The 22,958-nt window shown below is 38.1% G+C and overlaps 1 protein-coding gene across 2 annotated transcripts in view; it reads right to left on the bottom strand.

Moving 5' to 3' along the window:
* tafa3a (TAFA chemokine like family member 3a) overlaps window positions 1-22,958 on the bottom strand; it is a 110,822-nt gene that overhangs the window by 27,069 nt on the left and 60,795 nt on the right. For both annotated transcript variants that reach the window (XM_042407076.1, XM_042407075.1), the window contains one exon: window positions 21,219-21,331. In XM_042407076.1, the coding sequence (XP_042263010.1) occupies window positions 21,219-21,330 (112 nt within the window). In that variant the 5' untranslated portion in view covers window position 21,331. The remainder of the gene's footprint in view (window positions 1-21,218; window positions 21,332-22,958) is intronic.

Here is a 22,958-nt window from a genome sequence, read left to right as displayed (position 1 = left end):
CCAGGGACAGCAGCAGCAGCAGAGAGGCAGAAAAAGACATATACACAGACTCAAAGCCTTCTGCAAAGAAAGTGTTGTCTTGACACGGTTACTCATTCTCTAGACAGTCACTGAAAATGTAATAAAGGATGTTCAGGCACATCATCAAAGAACCATTATAGTCTTTTTCTCATTTGATCACATATGATTTTCTGCTGCCTTTAGCGTATCATACTACACATGCATTTTTCAAAATCTCATAATCTTAACATTGCAAGATCCAGTACACCATAGGGTGTTTTTATGCATTTTTCTCATGATCTACTGCAAGTACTTGAATGAGGGCAGTCTGCCACATGTATCCCATGATTGTCTATCCCTTTTCATGTACATTCAGATCTGGAAACATTCAGTATTATTGAAAATGAATAAGAAAGTTAGGATTGTGCAGTCTGGGCAGATGCTCCCTGAGTGCTTCTATTTTTAGGCACAGATTTTGAAACAAATATTGTCTAAATATTTTAAAGTATGCCACATGAAGGAAAAGGCCACTAATTTATGTTGTAACTGTTAAATAATATGACTGTAAAATCTTTAATTACCATATAGACGCCAGCAGAAGTGTCTTACTTTGGCTTGTTTGGACTTTGCTGTGAAGTGACTGACATAAAGAAATTTGTAATGTAACTACAAAGAATGTGAACTATTGTCTGAAAGTTTTATTTTTCAGAGGAATTAGAGATCTCTTTTACTATCCTTCTCATTTGGCTTTACAAGCAGCATAAACTGCAAAATACCTCTGTATTCTCTTATCTTGACTCTTACACTGTTCTCTAATTTGTGCAATAATAAGATAATGAAAAACAATAAAACCGCTTTCAAAATGGCCTGATATTAGCATTCTGATGAAAGTTAACAAAATAGGATTTTTGTTTTCCTCATTCATAGTCAGACAACATTCTTTGAGTTGTTTTCTGTGCTACTGGGAATTTAATTGCACCCAACTGGACTGACAATACAGCAAAACTGAATAAAACCTCTTAAATATTACATTGTGTGAATATAAAAACAGAATTTCTTCAGTTTTTTAAGTTTCCTATATAATCGTAATAAGCAAATGATACCATCCACACGAAGAAAGACTATTTTATTTCTAATGGCAATATTACTTTATGCCATACTATTAATCTTACATGGGCACAGCTAGAGATACAGTACAACAACTTGTATCATTACTGCACACTGTGCTGCAATTGTCCCTCTCTTTTAAGAAGAAACATACAGGTAAAGGTCACAGACAGATGAAAGGAAATATTTGTGACAGAAGGCAATGTTGTTCATGGTCAGTCCTCTCTTCTGCAAATTACCGTACATTTCTCGGCTATATAAGCTGAATCAAGATAATTATTATCCTTAGTTGAGCTCAGAGCTGATAAAGGTTCCTCGTACAAACCCCCCCGTAAAGGTTAAAGGTTCCTTGTACAAACTCCAGCACTATGCACCCTACTACTGGATTGAACTGCAAAACAGCTTGAAGACAAAGACACTTCTGCTTGGGGCACACTGCCTAACTCTGCCTGAGCAGCACGTGCCAACTGCTGCGGCTCGCACGTGTGCAGTTGCTGCTTCGGCGCTGCTACTGCCAGCCTTATCTTTCTAAATAGAGATTGACTTTGATAATGGCCATCAATAATATAATGTTTAATATCATTTGATTTTTAAATTAAAGTATATTTAGTTTAGACAGAAAAAGGTTAAGAATTATGTGGTCAGTTGTGAAAAATAAATATGTGACGTGGTGAGGTGAGGCGGCTTTCTTTCTGACAGGCATGGTGGGGTCTCGTAGGGGCTACTTCTGTGTCAGCCACATACATTCCTCACACAGGACAGGTTTTATTTATTGATTATAATGATTATTCCCCCAGTTAAACCTACGCTGTCACCGCTTCAAGTGAAGAAAATCCCTCTACACAACACAAAGTTCCCCAAATGAGCCAAACACACTCTGACAAACAAATCTCCAATCTAACTGACAACAAATAAGGAAAATAACAACACCAGATCTCCATCTGGAAGCAGGTAAAACAACAGGCAGGAGTCCCAGTTCAAACTAATATCACAGAAGTTGAGCAGGACTCGAGAAAAGAATTTCAATGTGTCACTGACTTTATAGATATAGACATTGAAACTATAGTGAAAGATGTAATGTTGTTGGTATGTCAATATGACTAGTAACAGATCATTTTCACTGTTTAATTTAGCTGAGAACCATACACATCACTCTGAAAAAATAGGCAAGACACCAAATCTCTAGATGTTGCGCCACTGCAGAGGCACATCTCATGTGGGCTGTGTGGCTGCTGTTAACATGGGGGCTGAAATGAAAAGCAAGAGAGCAGTGCAAGAGCAGTGTATCCCAGCCATTATTTCTCTGAGGGAAGTTTCACAGGCTGATATTTTTCGTGTGTATGATTGTTTTGTGATCATGATGTGAATGAACCATCTTATTGTGATATAATCAGTTCTCGGGTCTCTCTTGCAAAAGAGCTCTCGATCTCAATGGAATTCCTGAGTAAATAAAACTTAATTATCACGTATACTAAATTGATTTGCCTAATATGTTTTGGTAATATAACTTCTTCCTGGAATATTTTTACTAGCAATGTTTTTCCAACTCAAGAAATGTGACAACCTAAAAGAGCGGAGGTCAGGTTGGATGATTTGGGCACATAAGGCACAGGAGACTAGGGTTTGAGTCTTGCATCCCATATGCTGCAACTGCTACTGTACAACACTTTGTTAAAGGTACCCTGAGGAATTTTTGACCATTGATAGTTTTATGGTGCAGTGTTTTTTTATGAGCAGGTCCCTGTTTTGTTTGTATCTCATTTAGGTGCACAAAGACACATGTAAGCCACAAGCACATGGGCAACACATAACACATGTCTGCTGGCAGTTTCACGCTACTCCACTTATTAATAGTTGGTGGTGGTATTGCACCAAGAAACATGAAAAGAGAACGGCTTTTTCAATTTTACACATACATTTTAAGAAGATTGTTATGGCAAGTGCTATGACTTATGTCCACAAGGCCTGTCAAACCTGACATAAGTCCAAAATCCCTGGTAATGGTAAATTAAATAGATGAAGAATCTTGGTATGAATAAGTCCTCTCTTTGTTTTAGTATGTTCATTTTATTTTATTTTATATATATATATATATACATATATACATGTTTATGTACACAAAAAGCACTAAAAGCAGGCGTGTCACAGCTGCAGGTGTTATGGGTATTGTGACAGCTGCAAATTTTGTTTATAATGTTACTTCTGTTGTGGTTTTTATATGGTCATAGACAAAGGTGAGCATTCATATTTAAGATGTGTAACATTGTCTGTCTTATGGAAATGTGTTGCCTGCCTTATGGTAAAGTTTTAACAACCAAATTAATGTTTATTAGCATGCTAATTGCTAATCATGAGTTAAGTTGATCACTAATTAGCCACAATGCTAGGTAGACTTTGGCAGGAAGTTAGTACAAGTTACCTCTGTGTCCAGAATGTCAATCTTTGTCTAGAATATGATATTCTCCTGTGGCTATTGGAGAGGAACTGACGGCTGATGGCAGTTTTTTTTTTAAAGGGGACCTATTATGCTCATTTCCAGCTCTATATTTGTATTTGTGGACTCCACTAGTTTTTCATGATTCACAGTTCAAAAAACTCCTTATTTATCTTATGCTGGACCTTTATGCAGCCCCTCAGTTCAGCCTCTGTCTATTAATAGGCAGTTTTAGCTCCTGTCTCTTTGAAGACTGTTTCAGTTCTACTAGTCCATGGATTCAGAGAGGACTCTTTAAGTTTGAGGGCAACATAATACATTTCCAGGTTGAACCTGTAATTGTTAATGTTGTTAAACCAATTATTTGAAGATACTGATTTATTTTTTTTGCATTTATACCTATCCATTTCATTTTATTTGAAAAGTAAGTTTCCTTTAATTTCATGTCTATACGGCATATAAGGAAGTAGGATAATGATTCTCCTGAGTTGTTACAGTTATATGGTCTCTGTAATTATTTTATTGTGAGCTGAAGCAGAGGTTACAACTATAGTATTAGAAATGGATGGTATTTGTTTTGATTTGGCATGTTGTTGAGACTGGAATGGGGGCAGAAGGCAGGGGGTTGTGGTGCTTATGTCCCACCCCTAGAACCGCCACACTTTCAAAATCACTGCTCCTCCTTGTCTAAAAGCATAATCAATAGCGCTCCATGCCCAGCCTCACCATGTCTGTGTTGGGCTCCACAGAGGCAGCAGACAAAAGAGAAGCCAGAGAGATCCTACTCCTGTCTCTGGTCTCTCATCTGACATGCACACATGCTGGTTATCTGTCAAGTGGATGTCATGTCTGCTCTAAACGGCTGCCATCTCTGCTCTCCAACTGGATTCCCATGTTTTTCATCTTGAGCAGATTCCACTGATGCCTTTCAGAGCTGAGTGACAGGCACAGTGTCATGAAACACAGAGGATTGGTTCAACTAAAAGGGGATGAGGGTCCCCAGTTAAACTGTACATTTCTGTAACAATGACAGAGCCACAATGATCTGAACTGCACACTGAAGATCTGTCTTCATTAGACGAAGGAGACGACAGACGGCGTTAAAAGTAGAGCAACAAGCAGAGTCTGACTATAAGCAGAATGGTTTGCTTCACACCATAGCTGAGAATCAGAGATTATTCTCCTGTAAATCAAACTGTCATGTAATTACATTAACAATGCTGCTAACTGAGAGGTATATTTAACCAGGTGCTCTGAATCATACCTTACCCTGGAAAACAATATTATCTCGTTAGTGGTGAGGCATCCATAGGCACTGATCCCCGGTTGAATTGCGGGCCGCCTGGAGAAACTATTAAAGGAGCATCTGACCGGTCCACCCACTGACAGCTCAATATAAATGTTCCTCTTTTTAATAGACCATCTTGCTGAAAAATATGTCGACAAACCTTTTAAAAAAGCCATTTCTGGAGAACACCAGTGGTTCCACCCATTACATTTTATGCCCCAGTCCATTCACATAAACTTGATGTTGAGCCTCGGTTGCTGTTTTTATGGTCTGATGTGGACAGTCGGCACTGCACTTCATTCTTGAGGAGATGTGAGCCAGAAGGCGAAAAGTCATGGAGCGCAGCCGGAAGATGGAGGCAAGCAATTGATAGACTGCATTTTAGAAGCTTATATTTCACTTTATTCAGTCAGTATCCAGCCTCTAGTGAATAACTACCAGGCCATATAGCGTAGCATTACTTTAAAAGAAAAGAGGAAACTACCCAAGGCTGAACAGCTGACGAGTTTCTCTTCGACTCCCTTCCCAACATGGCCTGACTACAGATGAGCACTCATAAATTTATGTTAGTATTTATATTATCAAACTGCATGGAAAATGGTTTCAGGGGGCAGTTGCTAAGGAAAATGTGTTAAATTTCTGATTGAGGGGTTGTAAATCTGTAATAGTAAGTACAGGGAATTAGCGTTTAGAGAGGACATTAAAGTTTCCTGACATATACTCAGACATTTTCAATACTATATTCCAATTTAGAAACAGATGTCGAACTGTTGAAAAGCCTTCACTGGTCTTCATGACGGCAGAGCCACAATAACCAGCCCTCAGAAAGAAAAAGAAAATCCTTAAGATGAATTTCAATTTATCATGACAGGCACGTAACAAGTCTCAAAGCAAGCTGTGGGAATATTCATTTGCTTAGAATTTATTTATCTAAAAGGTACCACATACCAAAAACAAATTAAATTAAAACGGCTTATTAAAAATTGCTATAATATTTTTTTTAATATATAATCACAATGGATCAAAAGACTATGTGTAATGTGAAACCCATAGATAATTACCATCTAACTCTGCAGTTCCCCTCAACTCTACAGAGTATTTTATTAATGTTTAGCTGGCCTGCAACATTACTGTTTTGGTTCACTCTCACCACTTTCATAGCCTTGTTTTCAGTCACAGCAGGAAGCTGTTTCCAGCTAAAAAGTCCTAAAAACCCACTGTACACTACCTGCTCAGCACCAAGCAACAGAAAGACAAGTTAGCGACTAGCTGGTGAACATAGTGAAGCATTTAGCAGTTAAAAGAGCCATATTTAGCCATATTTATTGATTTGCTTCCATCAGGAGTTGGTGAAGACCAAAACAGAGCTAAAAGTAGAGTGAATATTGGACTTACATTCATCAGATGGACAGAAACACGACTCCAAAATGAATGCTGATGTGGCTCTGTGTTTGCTGGATCTATAAATAGGCGACTGTTTGCTAACAAGTTCACCATACCAACTTAAAAGGTGATATTAATACGAGCTGGTTTCCACTGCCCTGAATCAATTAGCAATTATCGCAAGGTTTAACTTCTTCATAAAGCATATTCATAATATTTTTTGTTCTTCTTTATGTGCTTTATAAATTAATTGACTTGACTTGACTTGACTACCAATCAGGCACTTTGAGTTAAAAGGATTTGGATATTAGTATTCACAGTTCAGGCCTTTCATGTTCTAAGTAGTGATTAAGAAATGATCAAACCTCAATTTCACCTTTTGTAACAATTTTTGTGCCTCTCTATATTTTATTTAGGATTTTTCTGCCTGAACTCGGGTTAATGTCAGCGGGTGGTCTGTGCTCTTTGAAGTCTGTAATCTCTGTGCACCACAGGAACTGTCGAGACATCAGGTTGTAAATATCAAATGTTTGATAAGATTGGGGGAGCACAGATCAGTCTGTGAGTCAATCACTGTGGTAAAGACAGAATTTGTAAAACCTCTTAAACTACCAGATAATCTTCTCAGACCATCAATTCATCTGCTTTATGTGAAAATGTACATTGACTTTGATGCACTACAGTAGTTTAGGGTAAGATGCGCTATTGTAGTGGACTCGATGGTGTAGACGAAAAAGATCTGCAGGTCATGCTGCTACGTGTAAGTATGGCCTTTGAATTTAAAAACCTTCCCATGAAATTTAAATAAATGGAAAGTCTATCTCACTTTCTGTCCTCCATTTGATGGGTTCTGCACTAACACGTCCCAGACTTCTCTAAGTATTACTGCACTTGCCAGCTTCTGTTTCCGTCATGATTCAAACACACCTGTCTGCTCCTCTGAAGCTATTAAAACCGCAATGATACACTCTACAGATATATGCTGTGTTTGTGCCGCTCTAGAAAACACTCCACTAAAAATCATTTGTAGAGCGTTTAGCATAACACAGCTCAACTTGAGCATTAACATATACAATTCTTATAGCCTACGGCAGCTCATTCAATATAAGTGAGCCTGAAATATTCTATGAAAGTAGAAATCAGAGGAGCAAATGTGTAATCTGCAATTCCATAATGCTACCACTTCACTGACAAAATCTGGAAAAAAAGAGATTTTTTTTTATTATTCATAAGCAAAACATGCACCATCTATCTAAACTTTACTGAGGATGCATGGTGCTGGCACAGTCGGAGCACCCACTTAACCCCCAAGTCATCACCTCAGATCTAATTTATTGTATGACTCTTTTCGTCTATTGACCTTTTCTCAACCTCTCTGAGTAAATATTTCCTGTACACATTAAGAGACCATGGTAAATGAACTGTATCTTTTTGTAGTTTTATACAAAGTTAAGTGTTAATTGCCCTAAATTAGATGTGACCTTTTGTATATAAACATATCAATTTAGGACTCTTATATGACCCATATAAGAATGAGAGGATGACCAAACTCTTCTCCTTTGCATCTAGATACAGGACAAGAATTGAACAGCTGAACACCTATTTTACAGCTGGTGCTTACACAGAAACATTAAAGGGAAGAGGGTAAGCTCAAAGTTTGTTTATCCTGCAGGACAACAAACAAATTACCGGACTGCTGCCGCATATAATCATTACAACAGGTGATTCATATTGACGAACCAATAACATTAACATAGGAATAGTCTATAGCCAGGAAACATCAGAGAGTATGAAGTTAACAAGATATGTGCAGGGCTGCAGCTCACTATCAGCCCTGTGTTGGCAGGCTGCTCGGTCTTTAGCAGTTTCTGATTGGATGTTTGGTATGCTGCTAATCATGCAAACAAAATATGAGGAGATGCTTAGAGAGTTCTTTTTTTTCCAAAGCTAAAATATATGTAGCTGTCTGCTAAAACTGGAGTAAAGTTAGTTGGAAATTTTCTGTATTTTAGATCATAAACTTTACAACATGTAACAGGTTCTACAGGATTTCCATGACAAATGTATTGTCTTGAAAAATGAAATCCTTATCCTTTACCTTAATCAGTCAGCAAATCCCCCAAAACATAATATGGTTCAAGTGACAAAACCCTCTACTGTAGCTGCCATAGTAACTGACTCTTGTCAGTCCTGAGCAAATTACTTTAAAACGGCTGTTTGTATCCTTTTTCCAACTGAAAATCAACCTTCGTGTCCTTAAACCATGAATGCTGCTGTTCCCTAACCTTAATCACATGGTTATTATTATCGTAACCATGACGACGAATGGAACTGGGACCACAGGACCTTAACCCTTTTTGTGCCTAAACCCAAACAAGGCTTAACCAGATCAGAAAACTGATTTATTTTTCAACAGTAATTTATAGCAGTTTCAGAAACCAGTGACAAATGATGTCAAGCTGCCGATAGGGTTGTCATATCAGAAAACAGTTCAATGTGTCGTCCTAAAGAGTAGTTACAAATTATGTATTTTGTTGTTTAATTTGGAGGACTTGTTGAATGGCGGATTGTTTACTCTTGCTTACAAACAGGATTCATCTATAAAAAAGGTCATTCCTAACCATGAAAGGCCTCCAACATTAATAGGTCCATATTCTACAAACCAGCACCAAACAGAAAAACAGTAAAAAATGACAAAGTAAGCAATAGGTTTAAAAAAACATATGCATCCAAGTTACACATAAAACACTTCAGGTCAAGTAAAGAAACAACAAAGGTGAATTGTAAATATTCATCAAGCAAATGTTTTAAATTTAAGGTACAATAAAGGGAATGGCAGAATAAATATTGCAGAATAATAACAAATGTCTATGAATGGCCTCCCTGCAGACTACAGACCTCTCTGTTCATGATCATTTCCCTGTGAGCTCACTGATTTGAAGCATCTGTCTAATATACTGTGTATGTCAGTTAGGTGATTTGTAGTTTTCACCCAGAAGGCGGCAGTATGTGCTGAAACATTAACTCATAGAATTAAAAAATAAAAAGTTTCATCTGAATTATGTGTAGCTTTCTCCTCAATTCTTTAATATTATAGCAATATTACCAAAGCATGAGAATAATATGTTTGAAAGCCGAACAATGGTGCTATGATACATAAACTATACAAAGTTACTAATTCAAAAGTTAATGATTTGTAGCAACAAGCATCAAACTGCCTCTCATATCACACAGTCTGTGGAGCAGTGAATCACCGTCACTATCAAATTAATCACTTCAAAATTTTTCAACACATTAAAATTTCAACAGAGCTCAGAAACCCTGAGATAAGGAACGTAGCCGTGGCCAATTTGAAAGAGGACTGTACCTCCTCGTGCTAAGCTTCAACCAAGCATAGACCATTAACAGCAATACAATCGACTAACTTTAAAGGAGGTTGCTCTAATTGCTGGGTAAGGGCAGGCTTTTAGTTTGTAAGACCCAATTACCGCCGTGCTGTTAGCACTTCTCCACTAATTGCATTCATCAGCTCAAATCGTTATCACCAGGCTCTCTTTCGATTTCTATCAAAATCCAAAAATCCTCATTTCTTTGAGTTTCAGAATAGCTAGAGGTAACTCATAATGTGGCGAGGGATAATGGGTTTACATTTGAGCTGTAATTAGAGAGGGAATGGAGATAGAAGACTGCTGGCATATGCTGATTCTGGCACAGTATGCGTCATATACCTGCCACAATGAAACACTGAGACACATTTTACAATGCAGGCAGAGTGGAAACACTGACAATAAAGTAAAATTCTGGTTACTGGTGATTCCAATATGGCTCTTACTATTGTAATCTTGGCGATCATTTCTATCATTTATTGTGCTCATCATGTTAATTGTTAAGATCAAGAAACACGGTAGCATTGTGATCAGACAATCAGGTTGTAAACAAGACAGTTTATCAAAAAAATATACATCCACATATTACTGTAAAGGAGGAAAATTAATTCACTAATAGGATTACAAATTAGTTTGATGAACTATCATACATGTTGTAACAAGTAACCTTCAAGCTACTGGGCTGAATGCCGTCAATCAGTCAGTTATAATAAAAGTCTTGTTGTGATTGGGATTTCATGAAAATGAATTAGCAGACGAGTAGATAAGGGGGGACCCAAACATTCCTGGAAGCCATTGATAACACAGGAGTAGGGTGCAGTTATCGGATTTGCCACTAGGTATATGCCTACAGTTTGGTCAGACTAAAATTGGGACTGAAAGGGAGATGATTCACCACTGTGGAAGAAATCCAGGAAGAATTGCTCTGTACACAGTGACAAAAGATGACAACAGGAAATGTTTCTAGCAATGGGACAAGTGTATTGCATCTCAAGGACAGCACTTTGAAGGGGATTCAAAAGGTACAACTGAAAGATTTATAATTACAGTTTGTTTTTTTTTTGTTTTTTTTAACAATTCCAGGAAATTTGGATCGCCGCTCGTACACACGTAAAAGGAATGGATAAATGTTTGAAAAGTCATTAACTACTGACAAAAAAAGAAAAGAGACCAAGTTTAAAACAGAGACTCAGAATCACAGAATCACTGTGTCTTTTGTGGATTCACATGCGCAGCCACAAATTTACTGCACCCATTGTGTTTTCTCTGCCGTGAAGAACTTTTGAACATATTGATGAGGCTGTCCCATCTAACAATGGGGTAAAATGAATGTTTACTATCTGATAGGGCTGTGGGGTAGGACAAAAAATATTAGGAACTATTGGTCTAAATTAATATTTGGAGGTAAAACTGAAAGTGAGCGAGACTAAAATGTCTCAATCAATGTAATCAATGCGTCATTGCACAGAAAAAGTGTACAGTATGTACACACAACTCCCTGAAGAGGACCTGATATATTACAAAAGTCAAATTTGACCCAAATCTCAACCATCAACTTGATGAGTGTAATGTTATTATTACCAATAAGAATGATGACAAAAACTACAAAAAGACCTCCATTGCATAAAACCAGAATTTCCCTTTAAACTCTACATTGTATCTGTTTTTATCACCATAACATTACACACATGATAAAAAGAACAAGCTCAGGAGTGAACTTTGATTTCCTCTGAGAATGTGAATAAAACTATTGACATTCTCTCAGCACATACACTATCCCCCTGCTCCCCTCAGTTGGCTACACAACTGCACACACAGAGGATACAACCAAGGCCACACACAGCCACTCATGGCTCATCTATACAGCTGCCATTCAGATGCGTATAGCAGAGGACGTTTGATGGTTTTCTAATCTCAGTAGCTGCCACCGGGAGATGGGGCGAGCTGACCTCTGTCATCCCCACAGTGCATCTCAAACAGCTCCACATCTCCATCTCAATCTCCCTCTACTCGCAATCTCCGTCCACCATTGTGTCGTCCACCTGCTCTCCAAATGTCAGGACGAATGCTCTGCAGCCGCATCCCAGCATATCCCCAGGGTGGGGGTGACCTGCTCAGCCGCCGCTTAGTATAATGTCATGCTATCCCTGGGCAAGGGTTCCATGCTGACCTGCTATGTGGATTGTGCAGCGGGCGGATGTATGCAAAGCAAGCAAGACTTTATTTATATAACACATTTCATTCCATGTGGAAGAACAATGTGCTTCACAGAGCATGGAGGGACGACGGAAGTTGCAACCACAAAAACTATGTGGATAGTGTACAAGAAAAAACATAAGACATAAGTAAACACAATTAAAACAAACACATATAATACATGTGAGTTAAAAACCATTAAGAAAGTAGGAATAAAATGAAATAATTAAGACCAGCAATTGACCAGTAAAAGATAACAAGACACGTGAGTTAAAAAACATTTTTTTAAAAAGTAAGAATAAAATAAAATAAAAATTATAATTAAAAAAGGTTTTCAGTTTAGTTTTAAAAGATGATAGTATTGGAACACATGTAACATGACTGGGTAGGATGTTCCAGTGGCTTGGAGCTTAAAAGCTAAAATCAGTGAGATGTTGGGGTGCCAGACCATGTGGGGCCTAAAAAACGAGCATTAAAATTTTACTAAAATTTACTGGAAGCCAGTGTAACAACCTCAGCACAGGTTTTATATAGTCTTGTTTCCTTTCTCTAGTTAAAACTAGTAAAAAGCATGGACAAGTTCTTCATCATCCTCCTGGGATAAAAATGTGATATTTCTTAAACGATAAAATCTGGTTGTAATTATGCTGCTATCACACAACAACAGAGATCTAGATACAGTATATACTGTATTACAGGGAACCTTACGAGCCAGAAAAGTGGAAGAGCTCAAATTCTGAAGCTCCTGATGAGGAATAATGAGGTAGAAAATTTACAGAATGTGGGTTCTTTTAGCTTAGATCAAAATCTGTCATAATTTAAATTGTTTTGCTTTACTTTGTGAAGCTAAAATGAAAAATAACACCATGTCCTAACAACAAGCGAGCGTCCAAATAGGTCCGGGTATCATCGGATAATTCGTAATTCATTTGTGATTCAAAAACCAAAAAACGGTAAATCTGTTATTTGTTTCAAAACAAAAAACAAAAATACATTTTTGGTGCCAGAATCAAATAACAAAAAACCAATCAAACCCGGCCCATTTTTGTTTTTTGCCAATTCGTTTTATCGTTATTCCTTTTTGGATTGAACATTGGGCAGGTCTGCGGACATCAAGCTAATTTGTTTTTGCGTTTGAAACCAAAAACGGAAGTCACAGGGGTTTTTCCTTTTTTCATTTTAAACCAAAAACGAAAAACGAAATCACGTGATCTATTCCTTTTTTTGTTTCCCAACGAAAATCCAGAAAACCACATTCAAAAGACCGTGCAATTTTGGTTTAGAAATCAAGTATTTTTGTCAGTTTTGTACGATAGCGGAAGCAGCTACATTAGCCTACCCATGATCCTCAGCAACCGTTGCTATGGTGATTATCAGCTGTGCGCTTGTGATCAAACTGGAGACGTAACAACTCAAGTAAAAGATGGCTGAGTACTTGCTATCTTCCTACGTTTGTACTTTTTTAAACAGAAAACACACTTCTTATATTGTGATATTTAGATTCTATTATTAGTTTCTTTACTGGAAATCACATACAATATAAATCTCCCTCTAGCCAAACAAAGCAATCAAACTGATTTTGTCACTGGCGCTCGCTCGCTCGCATCGCATTCAGTTAGGACACAGTATAAGGCACTAACTGACCTGTGGAACGGCCAGTAAAACCAGTCTCTTGTTTAGTAGTCATGACAGTTCTCCTACACTATAGCTCTCTTTTGGGTCTTTTCTTCCTCTGGCTGTGACCATGTCTCCTGATATATAATAAATTTACTGTTTAATTTTATATGGCTTTAACATGACTAACTGTGAAAACATAATAATAATGATAATAATAATAATAATAATAATAATAATAATAATAATAATAATAATAATAATAATAATAATAATAACAATTTATTGAATCAGTTCTTACTTTTTTCTGTTGGTATTCTTCTCTTACTGTCAAAGAGAAAAAAAATGTTCTGAATAGAGTAATAAATGTCTGCAGCAAAATCACTGGTACTCAACAAAAAAGTCTGTTCTGTTTAACAAACACTTGTTAAAGAAAGCAGAATCCATTCAGGGTGACAGCTCCCATCCTCTATATCCAGAGTTTCAAATCTTACCTTCCGGCTGTCTTTCTAGAGTCCCATTAGCAAAAACTAATAAAATCTCTTTCATCCCCTTAACTTAACTCTGTGAGGAAAAGGTGACTTGAGCACACAAACCTAATCGGGACCCAAAGACAGAGTTTTAACGTGTGTACTCTGCTTTCTTTTGTATTTATTTGATGTTTTGATATTTATATGTTGTGTTTATGTGCTTTGTGTTTTTATCCTGTGTTACACTGCTGCACAACTGATTGCCCTTTGGGGGACAAATAAAGTAATTGACTGATTGATTGATGACAGGAAAAGGCAAACTAGGCAATCACCTCTGGAAGTTAAACATGACATTCTCCTAGGAAGTAAAACACATTAAGTAATTAATCTGGTAAAAATACACATAAAGTTCACAAGAGCAAAAATAAGAGTAAAATGCACTGCAGAACATTGCAGGGAAAAGCTGCAGCAATGTGAGCTGGCCTGTCTCAGCTCGACTCAAGTCTGCTGGTGGCATCGTCTGCGACTCAGCTCGTCAAGTCTCTACTGGCTGGTTTTAGAACATCACGTCACCTGTTTCAACAGCCAATCAACTCGTAGCAAAGTCAGCTGGTAAAGTCAGTTACAAGCCATCAGCTGGTTGAAATGGCAAAGATTTTTTTTTTTTCACCTCTTCATCGATGCTAAAACTGCAACTGTAGCAAGTAACTCACTATCACTATCCTAATTCATATTTTAAGACGCTGCAAATTATCCAACTACAAAAAAGCCTGAAAAGATGGCAGTTAGAACAGAAGTACAGAGAGAGTCATTGCTATGGAAACGATACACATCTTGTCTAGTCGCATTGTTGTAAACTAGCAGGTTTCAGAACGTTGTGCTAGTACATTGCATGTAGTTGCAAGTTTCAACTCATCAACTCATCTTTGGTCTAAACTGGCCTTAACAGTAGCTAAATTAGCAAAACTTTAGCAGACAGCTCTTACATGGCTAGTTTGGTTGGCAGTAAGCTAATCAAAGAAAAACTAATTCTACAAAATCAACAACAGACATTCAACAATTGTAATAAAAGAGTACCTACAGAGAAGAGAAAAGATGCCTGTCAATATTTGCATGGACATACTGTAGATCAGCTGTTATAGAATATAGGGTTGTTACTATCAACAGAAAGGAACAAATAATTTATTGTTCAAAACCCAATGACTAAACGCACTGAAAGAATCTGATGTGCACATTTTGAAGTACACCTATTGTTTTAAATGGCCGGACATGCACGAAAAGCTTTATGAGGCACATCAAACTGCCTTGACGCCCCTACTCCGACCTTGTTTCGATTTTGGAGCGCTAAAAGAGGACACAGCAACCAAAGCTGTTTTTTTCTGCAGCTGAAAAAATAGAGAGACAGCGCGGCAGTGGTCAAGCAAGGAGAGGGAGCGGAAAGCTGGAGAATGAGAGAAATAAAATGTTCTAACGCACAAATAAAAACCATCAAACACTCAACAGATGATTTACCGTGGAAACACTTAAACTTAGTTTCATTTTCCTCCTCTGCATTTCTCCTTTTCATTCATTCATTACATCCAACTCGTGCAGCATTAAATAGAAAGAACACCAGGACAAATCTGTGTTGGTTCTGTGGTGTTGGCTTTTCAAATCTGATGCCTGCAGTGCACCATAGGAGCATCAAATGAGGCGTGTCATTTATTGCTTTCAGTGCGTTTGGGCTTTAAATCTACCCCACAGCTATTCAAAGCTGGACTGTCGGATATTGTATTATTTTGAATTTCTAAAATAATCTAAACCTTTATAACACTAAAAAAGTATCTGCTGATGCCTGGTTTTCATCAACATCCATCAAGCACGAAAAGCTCACATCCTTACAGACTTCTTCTGTGCCAGCACAGGGAAATAATTCTAATTTATCTAGAAAGTATATTTTAATTTTCAACTGATATGACACATCTTAATATATTGTTTCCAAAAAATAATCTGACTGAAACAGAGTAGAGAAAAAAAAGTTAATGACAGGCAAAATAAAATAAAGTTTTTGTTGGACTCTACCATTAATTTGGGCTCTGGAGAATCAGTTTGTTCCTAATATGAACACTGAAAATGAAGAGGGAAAAAAAGCTGAAGCCAATTTGCATAGAATACAAAAAAATCCCCTGAAGCACAAAAATCAGCTCAAGAATGAGCCATTAGAGTGCATCACACAGTTTTTAGAAAGTCTCTACCATAAGCAAATATGGAAATATTCCACTGAATTCAAATGAGAGCCAGTGCACAGTTTTATCTTATTAATAAGGCAACATGGCCCCTTGTGTGCGTGTGAATATAGAACGGGACCTTCATTTAAACCCAGCGTAAACCTGAGCTCCAAAGTCATTTTGATTCCAATTTGTGGAGCTATCCACATGCCATGTGGCTCAATGCATATTTAAAAATGTAACAGAGTTTACGACCTGTAAACAGCACTGCTTAGAGTGTTTTTATCTCAATAAGAGGGAGCTGCTGCCGCGTTGCATCACACAGCCTCAGTGGGAAATGTGTTTTTCACGACTGTTTTCCTCTCTACCACATTTCAGCATTTGCCCTCACAGACACTGACCAGCAAACCACAGAGAACTTCATTATTATTTTTTTTAATGAGACAGGGTGAGTTACTGTTAAGAAAAAAAAAAGTATAAGATTATCTAAATAGCTGAGTAATGAGCCTCCCATTTGACCTTGTCACATCATCAGTCGAAATCCTATTGACGGTACAGAAACAAATTGTACAGCCAAAAGGTACTAGTTACAGCGCTCGCTCTCTCGCTCCAGACCACTCTCCTCTCGCACACTCTCTCGCCCTTCCTCTCCCTCTCCACTCTTTCATGACTAGCTAATGAATGTAGATGGTGCTCTAGGGGAAGCAGTGGTCTTATTACGGGGGTTATGTGGGAGCGCTGTAAGCTCAGTATGCTCCAGTCAGGCTATGGTGAGCGGTTCAATTGCTTTGGCAAAGCCCCCACCTCAATAAACAGAGGGGCTAAAGAGGTTTGTTTATTGGGCCCACCTTGACTTGACCTTCGTAGCTCAGGGACAGGCTGCGTGATTACCTAAGTGTCAGTACAGCCCAGGGGGAACAGGGGCAGACTACTTGTGTTGGCTCTCTCTCTCTCTCCTAATAAATCACAGGAATAAGTGCACAAACCACGACAGCGGGACAAATGCAAAACCAAAGAGACAGCAATGTAAGCCGGAAGATTAAAGGGTTTATCTGATATGTTTGCAGTCAAACAAGTGGGATACACCACTCTACTGTCAGTCTACAGTGATCAAATATAGTCAGAAAAAAATGAATGTATTGATTAGATTATCACATGAGAAGGTGAAAAGTAAACATGTAATCCCCCGTGAATGATGTGGAGTTGCAGCTGCAGAAAAAGCTATCACAATACATGGCCAAAAGTATGTGGACACTTTGGAACATTGCATATGTGATTCCAAACCCAGCTTCTGTGTTTTCCAATAAGATATTCCAAACAAATAGACTTTTGGAAATTGTTTCCCAAAGACTGACCTGAAAGGTTACCCAAAAGCATGCAGGATTTGCTCCTGTTCAGCCACGAGATTGTGATTAGTGAGATTAGTGAGGTTGGGTACTGATGTAGGTGTTGGATGGGGTTCCGTTCAGGGCTCTATGCAGACCAGTCAAGTTCTTTCACACCAAACTTGGAAAACCTTTTTTTCATAGACTTGTTTTGTACACTGGTGCATCGTCTTGTTGAAAAAGGAAAGGACCTTACCCAAAATATTGCAACAAATATATCACTGTATGCTATAGAATTAAGACTTCCCTTAATTTAAACTAAAGGGCCTATCCCTGACCAAACGTACACAAAAGTATGTGAACAGAGTTGTCCGTATACTTTTGGCCACAGTCTGTGTTATCTCATGTTTCTTGAACGCATGCATGAGTAAAAGGGGAAAAGAAATGAGGCTATAGGTGCGCCGAAGGATATCAATCTACCTGCATCTATGCCCCAGTTCCACGGTACACATTAAGTTTGAGCAAGGTACAGAGTACATGATGTGTTAAGACATGAAAAGTGACAACATAAAAGTATATTCAAAACAGTCAGTATGCATGCCAAAAAAACATTTTTGCAGTATTGTCACACAATAAAATGCAAAACCTGGAAAAAATATGAATAACTGTGGACTAGTTAGTTTAATGAGTATTAAGTCTAAAAGAAATCCCCATTTTCTGTTTGATTAATTGGCAGTTGCGTTGCATTGTTGATGGATGGGCTTTGGTGCAAGTCTAATGTCATCTCCTGTTAGTCAAAACCAGAAAAGTGTGTTTTGTGTGTGTGTGTGTTTTTTTTAAATAATAATTGCAAACACGGAATAGAATGACAATTAGTATATAGCACTTTTTTTCCCCAAGATCTTGCTCAAGCGGTCTCACCATCATTCCCAATTTGTTTTAATTTTTTACAGCTGTGTGTTGGTTTTCCATTTCCTAGAGCATACATACTGACTTGACTTGAGTACATTTCATTAGTCATTTTTCAGTTTTAACTCACTATTGAAGACTTGCTTAGAATCAGCATGTATGAAATTGTGACACAGCTTATCGGCCTTTTTAACAGCAGATATTTTGACTTGTCATAGAATGAAACACACAAGTATAAGTAACATTAACATTAACAATGGATTTGCTCAATGAAGTGTCCCAGTAAGCCATGCAAGTAAGCATGCACATTATCATGGCCCTGGAACTAATTCAGATAAATGGGAAGCAGTCGTTCTTAATGTCATAGTAATACCTGTGCTTTTACTGCTGACGTATTGGTATCTGCCATAAAAAAACTTCTGTAGTCCTACAGTATGAAAGTATAAAGACGCATACAGATGGAAAAAATTAAAAGTAATTTTGGGTAGTGAAAACAGAAACATGAAGCACTGGCTTTCTCGTTAACTTTCGAAATTTTACATCAGCAGCGACTTTCCAAAGTCAGAGTTTGATTGATGTCTCGTAGCACAAGTCTTGTATTATTTGTAGTTACTGCAAGTCATTGTTTGTGTAATTACTGCAAAAACAGTATACGGTGAACACTGGTATATATTGTATGTTTATTATTATATTAATAGTATATAGTTTGGTTTTGGGACAAAGCAACAGAAAAATTAATGTAGTGGTGCCCTCCTCAGGCCAATTTAAAAAAATGGGTCATAAAATAGTTTGATCAAAATCTGATCAGTAGCTTCCCAAGTCCTGATGTGTCTCCCTTAATTTTGTCACAAGGGAAATACAGCTTTTCTGTTGTTCTACAGGTGAATCTGAAATGAAGCTACTAAACTGTAAAATTATTTAACAGCTGCTGAAGCCAAAAAATAGCCTGACAGAGTTCATTCTGCTGCCACAGATTTTTCTTCTGCTGTCTTTGACTTGATTTGAAACACATCTCGATAAGACACGTGCTATTTTGCATTGTTTTTCATATAATGTGTATTCCCTCTGCATGCAGTCCCTCCTGTCATGGACCTGTGTTTTGTTGTCTTATCAAAGTCTTTTTGCTGGTCATGTTTTTGTTTTTGGTCATCTTTTGCTAACGTGAGGCTGTTTTCCTCCAGCCATGGTGTGCTATTTGTCCTCCAGTGGAATAAGGCTCATTATTTCAATGTGTAGTCACAGTTTCTGCCGTTACGCCCAGGGATCAGGCCATCTCTCCATTAAAGGAAATCGCTTTGAAAGGTCTTGTCCCCTGCCACATACATATACACACCAACACACACACACACATGCATGCACACAGTTACTGTACTGGTATTACTTTTTTCTTGTGATGCTTGGCTTGCATGACTGCCAAACTGTTGAATTCCCACGTGCACAAAACGCAACCTTACAGTACATCTTTGTCTTGCTGGTGAGCAGACAAACCAAGACAGCTCTGCTAATTATATCAGTTTCTTTGAAAACAATCGGTGAGATGAATGTGGTCTACACATGTGACTGAACTGGGCTGTAAAGAATTTGTTGTGCCACACTGTGACTGCTGTACCAATTTATTTACAATGTGGCCAGTGAAATAACTCAGTTGTAATTTATTTGAATCACCCTACATGTGATATGTTACAAGTTGATGTATCATATTTGTTATGAAGCATCTTACTGTCTTATTGTGATTCATTTATTGTTCTGGGTTAAAAAAAAAAAAGATGTAGAAATGTATAATTATAATTTTAGAAACTTAAAGGACCAGTGTGTAAGATTTAATGGCATCTAGCAGTGAGGTGGCCGACTACAACCGAATGATTACACCCCTCCCCCCCCTCCCTTCCAAGCATATAGGAGAACCTACGGTGTCCACAAAACTCGTGAAAAATGCCAAAGGCTCTCTCTAGAGCCAGTGTTTGGTTTGTCCTTTCTGGGCTATGGAAACATGGTGGTGCAACATGGCCGGCTCTGTAGAAGAGGACCTGCTCCCTATGTAGATATAAAGGGCTCATTCTAAGGTAACAAAAACACAACAATTCTTATTTTCATTGGATTATACACTGATTAAAACATACTTATGAATATTATGTTCCATTTCTGCCAAGTCCATTCCGTTACATGCCAATAAATTTTGCACACTGGTCCTTTAAAATGCTATATCTTTCTCATTTCTCTGTTTTAATAAAACCTCTAAAAGCATCTAACAAAGGATTCTCTGTTATAGTCTATGACAGAGAGGTTGTCAGTTTAAATCCCTGGGAAAACATTGCAGAAAAAAACATATGCTGAGACCATTAATGAGTGATGCTTTGTCTTCCCTAAACAATGGCCATTAAAGTCTGTTCAACAAGAAATGTAAAGGATTATACCAGACAATGTGTGTACTGGTTTGTTTGTTTGTTTGTTTGTTTGTTTGTTTGTTTTTGTTCCTACTGGCATTGATGAATGTGAAATATCTATCCTGCCGGTGTATTTGCCACAGTCTGATACTGCTGCTGTCAGTTCTCCTGCCATCCTGTAAGTCAAAAGTTCACATTATTCAATAAGAAACACATTAAAAACTGTTTTCTGGATTCGTCTTAAGTCTTTTTATAGGCAATAACGGTAATAAGAAAATAGGAATAAACACAATTACTAAATGAATACTTTCCTTTAATCCTCAGCTTCTCCAGCGGAGTTGTTGATCAGTCAGTAGTAGCAGGCTTTGGTGGTTCTGGGCAAGATGCCCAGAGCAATACATCCTGGTGTGAATGTTTGTTTTTGTGCATTATGAATAAAAATTGTTTTCTGAAAGAGAGCACCATGTTCAGCCATCAATCCCTGGAGAAAAAACAGCAAACATGCAGCATCTTACCTATGTGGCTTCTGTGTGATGATGCACTGGTCAGTTGTCCCCAGAGAGACACCATACAGACGGTCAGCAGCAGCGCCCTTCTGCACATGCTCTGTAGGTCCCTCTCCCGCATTCTGTAAAAAAAAAAATCACTGGTGGTCAGCCATATTTGCATTACATGAACACTCAGATGTGTAGGCTGGCTCACTTGGGCTCATGCCAACGAGCTGCCAAAGCTTTGGCTTGGCAGTCAGAGGTGGTCAATTAGAGTAACTCCTGAAATCACAAAGCTTGGATCTACAGAGCTTTAAGTGGATGCCTTTGCTGTGTTACGGATTAGCCTGCTGAGAGCTGAACTGAGAGAACAGCCAAATATAAATAAGTATCATAACAGCACATACCAGCAAAAACCCTCTATTAAGCCTCAGTCACACTAGCATTCACACTGTGAAATTTCGTGGCTAAATTAGTTTATTTCAATGGAATCGTAGCAATTATATCACGTTTGAGCGGGCTTTGGTTGCATGCAGGTAAACAGTCTGTGTAGAGAGCAAAAGAGGCGGAAAGCATCGGCCGAAATGCAGTCTCGGAACCCATCAGCTATCATCTGACAACGATTTAGCTTTTTATTTTCTTTTTTAAAAGTTTATCTGCATTCATATGCATATATCTGTTTATAGCAATTAGCCAAAATGTCGTTTGGACTGTCTCAAGTTGCTAATCGGACTATAGACAATGACTGGTGCACAGAAGAGGAAGTCTTGGCCCGGATATCCGTTATCCTTTGTGCGGATATCTACTGGCTACACCGGAAGCCCCAAAATTTTGGCTGTTGCCCCCAGAGGCTAAATCATTGTCAGATAGCTCATGGGTTCTGAGACTGAACTATGGTGAACTTTGATATGCAATTTTTGACTACGCAAGTCTTCTTGACAGTTTGTCCCTTTCAGTGCTTGTGAGTTCAAAATGGAAGAAGCTATCGCAGCTTATTAGCTGTGTTGCTCCATCCACTTTTATTTAACCCTCCTCTGTTGGAGAATGAACTGCTCCACAAAAGAGGAATGCTTATGAGAGTTATGAAACAGGAGTCAACACTGGTACAGTTAGCAAGCTCGATAGCTGGGAGAAATTCTTTTCCCGCTTCAATTACCTTTTATTGAATGCCAGAGGGGAATAAAGATCACAGCACAGAGAGAATAGAAAGAAACTGAACAGTGGTAGCGCGTTTCCAGCTGGCTAGAGCGTTAGCAATTAGCTCACCAGCCACAGTAATTTACCTAGTCTCTACTATACTTGCAGGGCTAGTACATACAGATTTTGCTGTGCCACAATATGGTGAAGCCTTTACTGTGCCAATCTGGCCCCTACATTTTGTGCTTTCTTTAGCAAAAAGATAATCGAATACATTTTTATTTAAATCATGTTGATTGAACAAAATATTAATCTGCATTCATATATTGTGATATACAGTATAATGAGATGTACTGCATGTATTGTATAGATCTGATAACACATTCAGCAATAATTTTAGAAACTATATATACACTGCCATTCATAACATCAAGACAGCTAGAATAAATGAAGTCTTTTTATGCTTTCTGTCTCCTTTTCTCCCACTTGCTGCCATGCTGCTAACTGGGAGGTGAGTAATGCTGTTTGTGTGGTCTGTCTTATTGTGCTCGGCTCGGTAATCTTCATGTACTTTCAGAGGCCTGTTGTCCAGTAATACTCTCCATCTCCATCTGAGAGGCCCGCAGAGAA

This window comes from Thunnus maccoyii, chromosome 3 (assembly GCF_910596095.1).
Source record: "Thunnus maccoyii chromosome 3, fThuMac1.1, whole genome shotgun sequence".
Lineage (NCBI taxonomy): Eukaryota > Metazoa > Chordata > Actinopteri > Scombriformes > Scombridae > Thunnus > Thunnus maccoyii.
Note: the sequence above shows the minus strand (reverse complement) of the source record. Positions and strands in the feature narration are given on the sequence as shown.